Here is a 12,329-nt window from a genome sequence, read left to right as displayed (position 1 = left end):
AGTGTGTCAAATACAGAAATAGCACTCATTACTGACACTGCGCCTTTAAATGTGGTGCGCCATATAGTCGTGAAAATACGGTAATTTGTTTGTTTCTAAATTAAATGCTTGAAAATCTTATTCAAAACAGGCACATATTTAGAACAATTTACCTTATTTTCTCGCAAAGCCGCCTTCGCCTATAAGCCGTACCCTTAAAATCATTGACATTTACAATTTCTCTCGTATATGATGCCCCCCGATTCACAATTTTCACCTCCATATTCATGGTTTTAATAAGGAGTACAAATGTGTTACTTCGAAGGGGAAATCTCAAGAAAAACCAACGCACGTGGTATTTTTGAGATACTGTATGAATCTAAAGCAGTGGTTCTTAACCTTGTTGGAGCTACCGAACCATACCAGTTTCATATGCGCATTCACCGAACCCTACTTTAGTGTAAAATAAATTCAAGATATATACATTCCTCGCAGCACTGATTGGCCAAGCAATGTCACGTGCTCATCTTCAGCCAGTGATGGTCAAGCAGGGCATGTTATCATGTATAGGCGTGTGGATCTGTCTTGACCTCCGCGGCAGAGGCTCCACCGAACCCCTGAGACTGACTCACCGAACCCATAGGGTTCGATCGAACCCAGGTTAAGAACCACTGATCTAAAGGATCGTGTGCTGGATTGCACATTCCTAAAGGGTGTTGCCTGCCTGCACGTAGACAAATTAAAAAAGGAAGTCACGTGAGCAGTACAACCAGGAACTGTGTCCGTAGCGATCTAGTTTGTCAACCCTAGGTAAGATGGCGGCGCCCTGAGCGAGCCATGGCAGGCACAAGTGAGTTTTTTTCACTTTTTTTTTTAATGACCGTATCGGCCGCATTGTCTTGCGTTATGACGTTTCGTCTTTGTCGCCTTCAGTTTCATGCAAGTCTAACTTGTACGCATATAAGCGTACCCTCAATTCAGTCTTTTTTTTTTGCGACAAATACGGCGTATACGCGAGAAAATGCAGTAGTGATGGATCCCTGAGTTATAAGCAGAATCTTGACGACCTCTCCACCCATTCTATGCACACAAAAACAAAACAGTGTTAGGTTAGGAGTTGGATGAATACATGTTCATAACGGCAAAAGTATGCCCGCAAAAAGATTATATTATACAGTCACACCTCTTCTTAACGAAATTAATTGGTTACAGAACTTTTTTCGTAACTTGAAAATTTCGTAAGTAGAGCAGTACTTTATATGTAAATTCTCTAAACCGTTCCACGGTCCTCACACAACTACCAATTACACCGTTTAAAATTGGTCAACATGTCCCAATTTTGTAAGAAAGATGTGAGAAAGACAAAAATGAAAGAAAATGATCATAAAATAATTTATCAATGTCACAAAATGAATAACATGCATATATACAAAATTTACCCGTGTTGAAACAAGGTAACAAGAGAAAGCTACCGGGATGCAACATAGAGATAGCACACAAAAATGAACAAACAATTAATACACACAGCATTAAGAATTCAAACAACAACATTAATCAACAACAGACATTATGTTTTATGATTTCTTGGAAATGTAATTTTACACCCATTTTATAAGTCACAACTGTTTCTTACCTGCTTCTGCTGTGCTGGTTGACGAACATTTTGGGAAACAAAGACGATTGCCTTTGACTTTTAATAATATTTCTAAAATGCATAAGACAAACGTAGTCAAAATGGGCACGACTCGTGAACACTTTTTCAAGATGTTTTTTCCATGAACTCGGAACATTAGTTTCTACCCCGTTTTTTCTGATTTGTGCTGTTGCGGTGGTGGCTGCTTCATCGTCGGCTGCCTTCTCATTGAATTCCTCGTATTGCTGAGTGTTGCATTTACTAATGCTCCGTTGAGAGTTCTTTCAGGATGTTTTTCCACAAAGTCGGAAAGTTCATTTCTCCCCCGTTTTTTTCCCGATTTGTGCTGTTGCAATGGTGGCTGCTTCCTCCTCGGCTGCCTTGTCATTGAATTCCTCGTGTATTGCCAAGCTATGCATTTACTCATGTCAATGTTGTGAATCGGTTGGCCGTATACTTTAAAGACATCCTCAACTCCACCGACACGCCTTCCCATGAGGAAGCAAAGCCGGGGGACTTTGGGGTGGAATCTCTTATCTCCGGGGTTGAAGTCACCGAGGTGGTTAAAAAGCTCCTTGGTGTCAAGGCCCTGCCCGGAGTTTCTAAAAGCTCTGGATGTTGTGGGGCTGTCTTGGTTTACACGCCTTTGCAACATCACACTCCTCAGCCTCCCCGGGAAGGTCTATTGCGCGGTACTGGAGTGCAGGGTTCGCCAGGAGATCAAATCTCCGATTCAGGAGGACCACCTTATCTTGCATAAAATGGGCTGGATTTTTTGGGCCCGATCTTTACCTCTAAACTGGATGAAGTGGCTGAGGAGAGGGAAGACTGGGCTTCCCTGCTGAAGCTGCTGCTCCCGCGAACCAACGTCGGACGAAGATGAAATGAGATGAGGCCTGTCATAGGCTGTTTTACTTTTTGCAAAAATTTTCTTTAAGTCGTCAAAGGTTAAAAACAAAACTTGGAAAACTTCTCTTCTCTAGCTTTTCTCCCATCGAAAAAGCGTCAAATGCAACAAAGGATACCCTGGACTGTTGAACAGCTAAATCTATATATCAAGCCAGAATGGGAAAGAATTGCACCGAAAAAAAAGCTTCGAAATTAGTGTCCTCATTTCCCACATGTTGACTGAATAGTGTAAATAGAAAAGGTGATTTAACAAAGTCGTAAACATAACCATCTTATCACTTATTTCGGCCTTTTGCCGGGAAAGCGCACCTTATGGAGAAGCACTACCAATGTTGTCATACGCAGAGATGGGTATGGTGACAATTAGGCTTTTGTCGAGTCAATGATGATGACAAAGCCTATGTCCGATTATTATTATTATTATCTTTTGGAACATTTTGCAGCCATAAAAGTTCTAATAAATATTGGTTGAACATGATTTGCAAAGCATGTTATTATTTGTCTAACACAACGTCCCAACTTCAGTGGAACTGGGGTTGGCATTCATAATATTAACCCTCATACAGAATAACCACTCATTTGTAGAAACTACTGTGTAATGTCTATGCAAAAAAATGTTTACCTAACTAGTATGCCTTTCTTCTTTTGCCAGAAAAATATGCCCAAGTTCAACAAAATTCCATTCTACCTCCAGCCTCATTCATCTTCTGGTGCAAAAACTCTGAAGAAGTGAGCTTCACTTTGAACTTTTTGTTTTCCCCTTGCAATTACATTATTTTCCTACCCTTGTTGTCCAACAGGGACCGTCTATCAGCCAGTGACATGCTGCAGGTGAGGAAGGTGATGGAGCATGTGTATGAAAAGATTATCAATCTGGACAACGAGTCGCAGACCACTAGTTCGTCTGCCAACGATAAACCCAGCGAGCAGGAAAAGGAAGAGGACATGGCCATGCTAGCTGAGGAGAAGATAGAGTTAATGTGTCAAGACCAGGTATCAAGAACGTTTACAGTTTATGTTAGGTGCTTTTGATGACTTTTTTTCTACTCCAGTACAAGTAAATTTGTTTTGGCCAGGTTTTGTTGACTGTATTTTCCAGACTGTGCTGTACTTTTATTTTTTTCATAGTTTGGCAGGAGGGCCTGCAACATATACGTACTTAGGTGCAACTTATATACAGTATGGGTTTTTGAATACATGTTAGTGGCATTAAAAAAAATCAATTTAGCCTGTGGTTCTCCATTTTAATATAACAGTTTGATCTTGGTCTTGGATAAAATGCTCCACGCACAACAGAAATGCAATTTATGCTCCTCTGCCACTTACAATTTTTTTATGGCTCACACATCCCATACTAGAGTTTAATTTTGTATAGTACAACAAATATATTCTCTTTATAACATTATTTTGAGGGGGGGTTAACAAGTTTAAAATGCTCAAAATATTTTTTTCTCACCTCTAGGTTCTGGATCCCAACATGGACCTGCGAACAGTTAAACATTTTATTTGGAAAAGTGGCGGGGACTTGACACTTCACTATAGGCAGAAGTCCACGTGAAATTTAAAAGTGGAAAAAGCAAGAACTTTTTTTTTATTATTCTATTCATCATTTGCCAATTGCCTCCCATCTGACATTTAGTGGGCCTATCTGGAAGTCCAGTCATGGTTAATGGTTGTAATATCCACAGGAATTTGGACATATTTCCAGGAATGTGTCATAAGGAACATACCAGGCTGTGGCAGCCAAGAAATGAGATTTTTTTTGTTTTGTTTTCATTTTGAAGACTAAATTCAATTTACTCTGCAGGACTAAAAACATTTTTTAACGCGTATTTGACTGCTATGTTATTATAAACTGCTGTACATGTTTGTGTGTATGTGTGTGCTTGTGCACGCAGAATGTTATAGTACATTCCAGATCTGTCTGTTCTAATAACACTCCACAGTGTCAAACAGTATCTCCATTTTGGAACCCCCAGGCTGTATTGATGCATCACAGTCAACCATCCTCACTTGTACATAACTTTCACTTTAATTGCAACAGAGGCTGAAGGTCGTCGCACTAGTCTTTGAGCTGTGCTGTTCTCGGTGAGCAGGACATTTTCATGTAAACATTGTGTACAATATTTTTGATTTAAGTGACTTTGGAGGGCAATGATGGGTGTGCATCAGTTTTGTTGTACAGTTTACTTATACCAACAGTTATTTTTCCACTTCCTCAAAGCACATTCATGGCTGTAGCTTGACATGGATGATACAAATGACAGTTGTATTCACTACAACCTAGAAATATCAGTTTACTCTTTAAGAATGTTTGTAATTGTTTAAATCATCTACGAAAAGGAAATTATATATAGTGAGATTCTCACTGTCCTTGGGCAATCCACAATGGCCTCGGTCAAAATGGGTTGTTCCTAATGTATAGTTAATTTAAATAAGAACGCAGTAAAATAGTATATGGTTTGTCATAACCAAAAAGTGTAGATAAAAAAAGAAAACTTAGCAAGCAAAACAGATCTTTTTATTGTGAACTCGGGTGTTCATTTAGTCACAATGGCAGGTGCGGGAACACGCCAAAATCCCCATTTGGTAATGCAACTCTAATAATCTTTGTTGTAATAATTTGTGAAATATGTATATTTTAGGCTTCCAAAGAAATAAATTGGAATGGTTTAACAGTGATACATTTCTGGAGCTCTTCCAAGAATGTGTTTTGTCTTTAGTGTTTTGGAATCAAGTGTCACATATCAGTATTATATCAAATATTGTATTCATTTAACAAAAACAGAATATGTGCAAAAATAAATTTTTACTAAAGCAACTTTTTAGGCATCCCAAAACAAAAACATGACTCAAGCACCTTGACAATATAATTACTCCTACAAGGGTCACCTATTTGATTGCATGTCCCCCTAGAACAGGTAACCAAGCCCAAGTTGTTTAATTTTGCATAGATCACAAAACTGCTTAGCCTTCAGCTGAAAGGATTACTACATTTTGTACACTAAAAGGAGGGATAATTTAAAAACATGTTAAAAACCAACTGACCTTTTCTAAATTGGGTTTAAAAAAAGGCTAGAATTGTCAATATTAACAGCCCAAGCAGCTCAATATAAATATGTATTACAAAAGTCAGCCTATCAATGTAGTTGTGACTTAACGTGCGATATCAGCCTCTGAAGACCCCAAGCCACTCGCATTAGGAGACATAATAAAATAAGTAGTAACTTTTGTCTCATAAAACAGCATGTTCTTGTACAATTCCAAGCTTCTTCAGCCTTAAATGTACATATAGTGCTCAACTTACATGCACCTTAAAAACACACATTTTTCAGTAAAAATAAAACTATGAGGGTCATTTTGATACGAGTGAAATGCAGTCAATTTCATTTAATTCCATTTTCTATACTTTTTATTATTTATGGTAGATTTTGGTGTTTTAATATAGGTGTATGTTATGGCGAAAATCGTTCCTTCTGCGATAGATCCGTTGGTGTGTGATGAGCATTGTATGTATATAAAATGCTGGTTTAAAAACAAAGACTGAAGGGATTGTCACTTTTTTTTTTGCTTTTGTGCACACCTCTTGGCCTTCTTCAGTTGACATTATGCTTGAGCCGCAGTGTCTCCATGCTCACAGTGTTGATCATGAGCCTCATCTTTGCATTTTTCTTCAGTTTCCAGAGTAGGTAATTCATCCACTTGGCAATCAAATGGGAGAACATCAGTAGCTGGTGGACAAGGAGGTTGTTCACTGTACAGCTCCAGTGGGTCTATCTGGGGAGACAACGTGCCTAGTGGTGGTGGCCTTGGACTATGGCTTGACTCGCACAGTGAGTCTGGCTTGTGAGTGGAACTGAGGTAAGAAGGCTCTTCTGCTAAAACACCAGAATCAGATGGATCACTGATTACAACAGGACCTAATTCTGTGGAGACTAGGGAATTCAACTCTTGAGTGTCTGTTTGATTGGAAGAATCTAGTTCTCTTCCATCCAGGTTTTCTACAGAACAGAAATCAAATTGTTACCGGAAAGCACAATTTAAAAATAGTGACCAGCAAAAATAATTACTATTTTGTAACCAGAACCAATAATATTTTTTGTACTAAAATGAACCTTGCTGGTAACCCCTCAAAAAGTGCTCTGTTTACAAAAATTACATGATGCTCTATTATTATCATTAGTCCCACTCAGTGGACATGTTTGCATGCTGGTTTGATTTACAGCAATTGAAAAGCACAATGGTATTGAAAACAACTACTACTGGATCTTGTGATCAAATCTGATACTGTCCCATACTCCAAAAATAGCCTTACCGGACGCCAATACCTATACTGAGTGTCAGATCAGGAGATCGCTACCGGATTTATGCAAGATACTTAGGGCTTGTTATTCATTGTTAATTATATTTGAGTTTTATAAAAGAATCAAAGCAATTAAGAGTAAAAAAGCCACAGGTTAAATGATACATTTTCAGTATTAGTATCAACTCCTATTAAAGATATAGTATACCATATTTTCCTTACTACAATGCAGTTTTTTATATAGTTTGGACTGTGTGACTTACACTCCAGTCCGCGTTATGTGGGAAAATATTCACACATTTTATCATTTCACATGTTATTTTTACACGACCGCAAGAGGGGGGTCTAAGTCTGGGTCAATTTAAACATTGGCGGCGGGTGAACATTTGGCTTATCCCAACAGGGGTCGCTACAACAAGCTGCTTGTAACCAACTTGTAGAAAATGAGAAGGGATTACCCAAAAATGTAATTTTTAAAAAAACTTTTTCTTGTAATAAAAATAAATAAAAAATACCCAGCATGTTGCCTCTTTTTATTTTTTCATTTTAAATGCTTTTCAAGTTGATATTTGCTTTATTTTGGATTTTATCAAACAGAATTTCCCCAAAAATGCGCCTAAATGTCATTGTGCATTTTTTGGCTAGTGTGTACTACGAAAAATACAGAAGTTCAAATACAAACAAATCGCTTAAAACAGTTTGTATTCTGCACCCTAACTTACCAACACCAGGGATCTCATCTTTATCATAGTTCATCGCAAGGGAGGTGTTGTTCATGTCAAGAGACGACATGGACAGATCCAGCTTATCCAACAAATCAGCGGGAAGAGGGCTCATGTTGGTCACTTCAGAATTCGAGGAGCCTGTAAGGACAATGTAGGATTAGATTGATGTCTTGTACAAATATCCTTATTCAACTCACCAGCATCAAAGACACTCTGCATGGGGAAAGGTAGAGAAGCATCCTCTGAGATGACCTGTCTCACTCCTAATACATCTTCACTTTGGTTTGAAGGTGCCATCAGTGATGCCTAAAACCACACGGTGAACACGTCTGTATCACTCGGTATTATGTTTAAGTAAAACAGAAACGTCATGGGTGTAACAGTAGGACATTTTCAATCAATTGTGTACCTCCGTGAAGCCGTGGTTAGGCAGTTCTGAAGATGGCCTCTCCTCAGGAGAAGAGGGAAAGGTTTTTTTTACAGTCAATACATCAGGTTGTGCCGGGATTCTATGCAGGTAGCCGTAACCAATACCACAACCTAAACTAAAAATGAGAATGGGTAAAAATAATGAGAATGGTTACATGTGATTATGGAAGAGATGTTGCTTTCAGAAATTAGGAACTTTTGAAAATGGATTTTGAACTAGTAATGTATGAATCTAAATAACAAAATATGTAATTTGATTTGGTGCATGATAGTACACACCGTATTATTCGCATATAAGCCGCACTCTTAAAATTGCCTTAAAATTTTGGAATTTTACAATTTTCACCCCCATGTTCGTGGTTCTAATAGGGAGTACAAATGAGTTACTTTGAAGGGAAAATCATCACAAGTGATATTTCTGAGATACTGTATGAATCAAAAGCATATTACTAGGGTCAATATCATAAATTAATATGCCTTTCTTTGTAAATGCAAAATATCAAATTATTCAATTTGAAAAAAGAAATAAGTTTATCTTGATGAGAACCTGATGCTTTCTAATTACAGAAATTACTATTTTCTTACCAGAAGTTTAAGAGGTTGTGGCAACCATATTGCTTATAATGTCCAAATATCTCAATTCTTTTGATGGTTCATATTACTCCAATAGTTGTCACTTTCGAACCAAAATAATAATAAAGTGGAATTTAGTTTTATTTCAAAATCAAGGCTACTCACGTCTGGCCAGTCAGAGCACGTTTAACTAGGTTTAGATGGCAGCGCCCTAGCGAAGATGGCCGCCCGCCACCTAGGTAAGATGGCTGTGCCCCGAGCGAGCAGTGACAGGAACGTAAGTTTTATTCACGTTTTATGCAAGAGATGTACGTTTTTTTTTCTTTTGAATTTCATTCGTAGACGTCAAAATAAATGTTGTTTAGCCTTTTATCTGTTTATCTTTTCTCTATTTTTGAAATAAATGACCGTATCGGGGCAGTGGCATGCGTCGTGACGTCACGGCGCCATTGCGTCGTGACGTCACAGCTCCATTTTGTTGTGACGTCATCGTGCCATGGCGACGCGTCATGACGTCATGGAGCCATTTTATTGTGACGTCATCGTGCCATGGCGGCTTCAACTTGCAGTTTCGTGCATGTGGTGTTTTATGTGCATATAAGCTGTACCCTCGATTCAGTCATTTTTTTTTTGTCCAACAAAAGCAGCTTATATGCGAGTAAATACGGTATATATTGAATTAAATTCCAGAAAGCATCTATTATCTGTCCTTGTGAGGATGAGTGGCATTGAAGGCGGCACGAATGACTGAATTAAAAAAGATAAGGGTGCAATGGGATAATTGCATTATTAGTACCATTTAAGTGCTTGTTTAAAGAGCAACATACAGTGCTAGTCATGAAGTATAGGTTCAGTGATCCAAAACCATCAATTCTACAACTATTAATAGAATGGTAGATATATAGCCTAAAAAAATACACATTGGAGTGCCCCACATACGAGCAATTTGAGATAAGAGTAAAATTTCGAGCAAATATTTATCTTGAGATACGAGACAAATTTTGATATACGAGCATACAGTGTACGCGAGAGGCTGCTCAGAAGAACATCATGGGCACTGTCTTTCTGGTCGCAACTCCCTCGTGTAATGTCTCTCTGGTCGCAACTCCCTCGTGTAATGTCTCTACGAGCACTGGGTGGAGCGTTGCAATTTTTCAGTGTTTTTTTTCGTTATACTATTTCTCGTTGGCAAGTGGTCGTGCATGGTACTCGGTCGTTTGGTCGCCGGTCTTTTGGTCGCCCGGAAGGTTATTGATAATTACCATTTAAATCATTGCTCAAATACCCTAAATACAAAATGTGAATTATTATTTAGTCATACTTAATGCCCTATTAATTATTAGGCTATAGAAAAGCTCCAAATTTCCCATACTTTTATTGTGTTTTGTTGGAGAACTTGACGTCCCTTCCTATGGGGACAACTCATGTACATACAAACACTCATGTCCGCTCAGTGAAACTGTTCAGGGCCATTGTTGGCTTTTATTGATGCGTAGACTGTTGTTTTACCTTGTTTTGTCGCCGGTCTTTTGGTCGCCAGTCTTTTGGTCGCCCGTTGTTTGGGTCCGGGCGACCAAAAGACCGGCGACCAAACGACCGCACACGGTCGTGCGTTATCCTATTGTGAGGACATTTGTGTGCATCATTTTTGGAATATTTTGAAGGGAAGAGAAAAGCAAACAACCCTCGATAGGTTGCATCTGAAAGTCTGGGTGGAGGCGGGGCAAATAGAGCCAACCCGGGAGAAGAAAAGTATAAAAATTTAAAACTAAATTAGAATTAAGTTTAGTGCAAGGTTAGATTAAACTTATTTTTGAGTGTGTCTGCATCGTAATCCAAGTTCATTTAAATTTGTTCATGTTATGTTACGAGTGCGTTGCCGTGCAAAAAGTCTCCACCCCCCTCTCTCTCTGTCCCTCTCCCCTCCACGAAATCCGTCTAATTTTAGTATTATTAAACACATTAGTACTATTAAACCACTAGTTATTTGTTACCTTGTTAATAGATGGCGAATTAGAACAAATAAAAATGTATTTCCAATCCAATATCCTGTTTTTGGTGTTTTTTCAGAGGGTTGGAACAAATTAATTTGTTTTTAGTTCATTTCTATGGGAAACGTTCATTTGAGTTACGAGTAAATCGACATACGAGCTCAGTCCCGGAACGAATTAAGCTCGTATCTCGAAGTACCACTGTATATGTATATGTATATGTATATGTATGTGTATATGTGTGTATATGTATACATACATGCATACATACACTATCAAAATGACTAAGTTGGCTACAAATACATCATGAGCATCCATGATTCATGATGTCTGTTTTCCCTGTAGTGCATTCTATAGAGAATGACGCACCACATTACTGCTCTGTACACTGCCGCCTGAAGTTTAACTTCATTACAATATTAATGAATTGTTTCATTATTTTGATGAAATTTTTAAAAAAATGCAATATAGAAATCCAATTTTTGATTTAATTTTCATTTTGAGGATTCGACAGAACAACGAACGTGCATAACGTGCTACTTCATCTGTGAACAGTTTTACATGCTTTATCTCGTTTTATTAAACTTGCAGCACTCTGAGATTGGAGATGCAGTCCACTTTTTAAATCTATTTTCCACTCTGACAACTGTGTACTCGGCTGTAAATGTTAAAGCCTTTCCACATTACCTTTATTTGACAAACTTCTTTAAAAAAAATAAAATTAAAAAAAAAAAAACATTCAGTCTATCCTGCTGCATTGCCAATGAATGCAAATGATTTGGTCCAAGAACCATTGAATCCTCGGTTTTCCTCAGTTATTTTTCTCTTTTTCCCCTTGGGATCTATGTCGCCAGTTTGTTTACAACAGCCTACCATCGCGCCTTGCTGATAGAAACGTGTGATGCAGGCTGAGACCCAAATCTTGAAATTTAATATTTATTCTACACATTCTTAGAGCATTGGAAAATGTGAAAACTGTTTGTCCTCCTACAGAAACCAAATTAAACCCAAAAAATATATTTATCTCCCCCATTTTGCATTTGTTAAACATTTTTTTAAAAACTCCAGGGCAGCCCTAACAGATTTTTTTTCTGTGTGCCAAAATGTCTTTGCATATGAAAATTCAACATTCAGGGATTCATCCAGCCCTCAAATTAATGAAATAATTGATTAAGTGTGCCTCATACCTGCCCTCGCCTCCCCATGCGCCATTCGGTGTGACCACCACTTCTCTGCAGTCATCTGTGATTGTGCTGTACACCAGAAGCTTCACAGGCTTCCCCTCTTGAGCCTCAATTAGCGAGAAGAAGTCTTCTGACTGGAAATGAATACATTTAATGAGAAAAGCCAACATCAATAATCTTGTTATGCTAACTCGATTGCCAATGTTTTTTACCACTAGAAATAAAATTAGGTTATATGGACAAACTGAAATAACATTTGAAGAACAAAATTTTGTTGAAATTCTGGCACTTGCTTTTAACTTAATTTCGGTGCGGAAGCCAAAATCGGTCTTTTTTTTCCCCTCTATCACATTCAAGTATTTAAACTATAGATCAAGGGTCGGGAACCTTTTTGACAGAGAGGGCCAGCCATAAACAATTCATATTTTCAAATGTTAGTCCTTGAGAGCCATACTCTAAATTTAAAAGTAATAATACACTAAAATGTGTGCTATTTGTAGTAATGTCACCACTTTTAAAGTACAAACGTTTTCTGAGATCTTTTGACAACATTGTCGCGCTGTTGCTAATAATAATAATAATCGGACATAGGCCCTGTCGTCA

At 38.1% G+C, this 12,329-nt stretch overlaps 2 protein-coding genes across 9 annotated transcripts in view; one reads left to right on the top strand and one right to left on the bottom strand.

The window, feature by feature from the left end:
- Positions 1 to 5,203, top strand: part of LOC144085455 (WD repeat-containing protein 48) — a 28,774-nt gene extending 23,571 nt beyond the window's left edge. For all 7 annotated transcript variants that reach the window (XM_077614738.1, XM_077614735.1, XM_077614737.1 and 4 more), the window contains 3 exons: positions 3,174 to 3,250; positions 3,322 to 3,514; positions 3,984 to 5,203. In XM_077614738.1, coding sequence (XP_077470864.1) covers positions 3,174 to 3,250; positions 3,322 to 3,514; positions 3,984 to 4,079 — 366 coding nt within the window. In that variant the 3' untranslated portion in view covers positions 4,080 to 5,203. The remainder of the gene's footprint in view (positions 1 to 3,173; positions 3,251 to 3,321; positions 3,515 to 3,983) is intronic.
- The window catches only part of gorasp1a (golgi reassembly stacking protein 1a), a 13,318-nt gene continuing 6,009 nt past the window's right edge, over positions 5,021 to 12,329 (bottom strand). For both annotated transcript variants that reach the window (XM_077614739.1, XM_077614740.1), the window contains 5 exons: positions 11,730 to 11,860; positions 7,959 to 8,094; positions 7,747 to 7,855; positions 7,547 to 7,687; positions 5,021 to 6,522 (listed from right to left, as the gene is read on the bottom strand). In XM_077614739.1, coding sequence (XP_077470865.1) covers positions 6,128 to 6,522; positions 7,547 to 7,687; positions 7,747 to 7,855; positions 7,959 to 8,094; positions 11,730 to 11,860 — 912 coding nt within the window. In that variant the 3' untranslated portion in view covers positions 5,021 to 6,127. The remainder of the gene's footprint in view (positions 6,523 to 7,546; positions 7,688 to 7,746; positions 7,856 to 7,958; positions 8,095 to 11,729; positions 11,861 to 12,329) is intronic.

The sequence above is a fragment of the Stigmatopora argus genome, chromosome 12, assembly GCF_051989625.1.
Source record: "Stigmatopora argus isolate UIUO_Sarg chromosome 12, RoL_Sarg_1.0, whole genome shotgun sequence".
Taxonomy (NCBI): Eukaryota; Metazoa; Chordata; class Actinopteri; order Syngnathiformes; family Syngnathidae; genus Stigmatopora; species Stigmatopora argus.
Note: the sequence above shows the minus strand (reverse complement) of the source record. Positions and strands in the feature narration are given on the sequence as shown.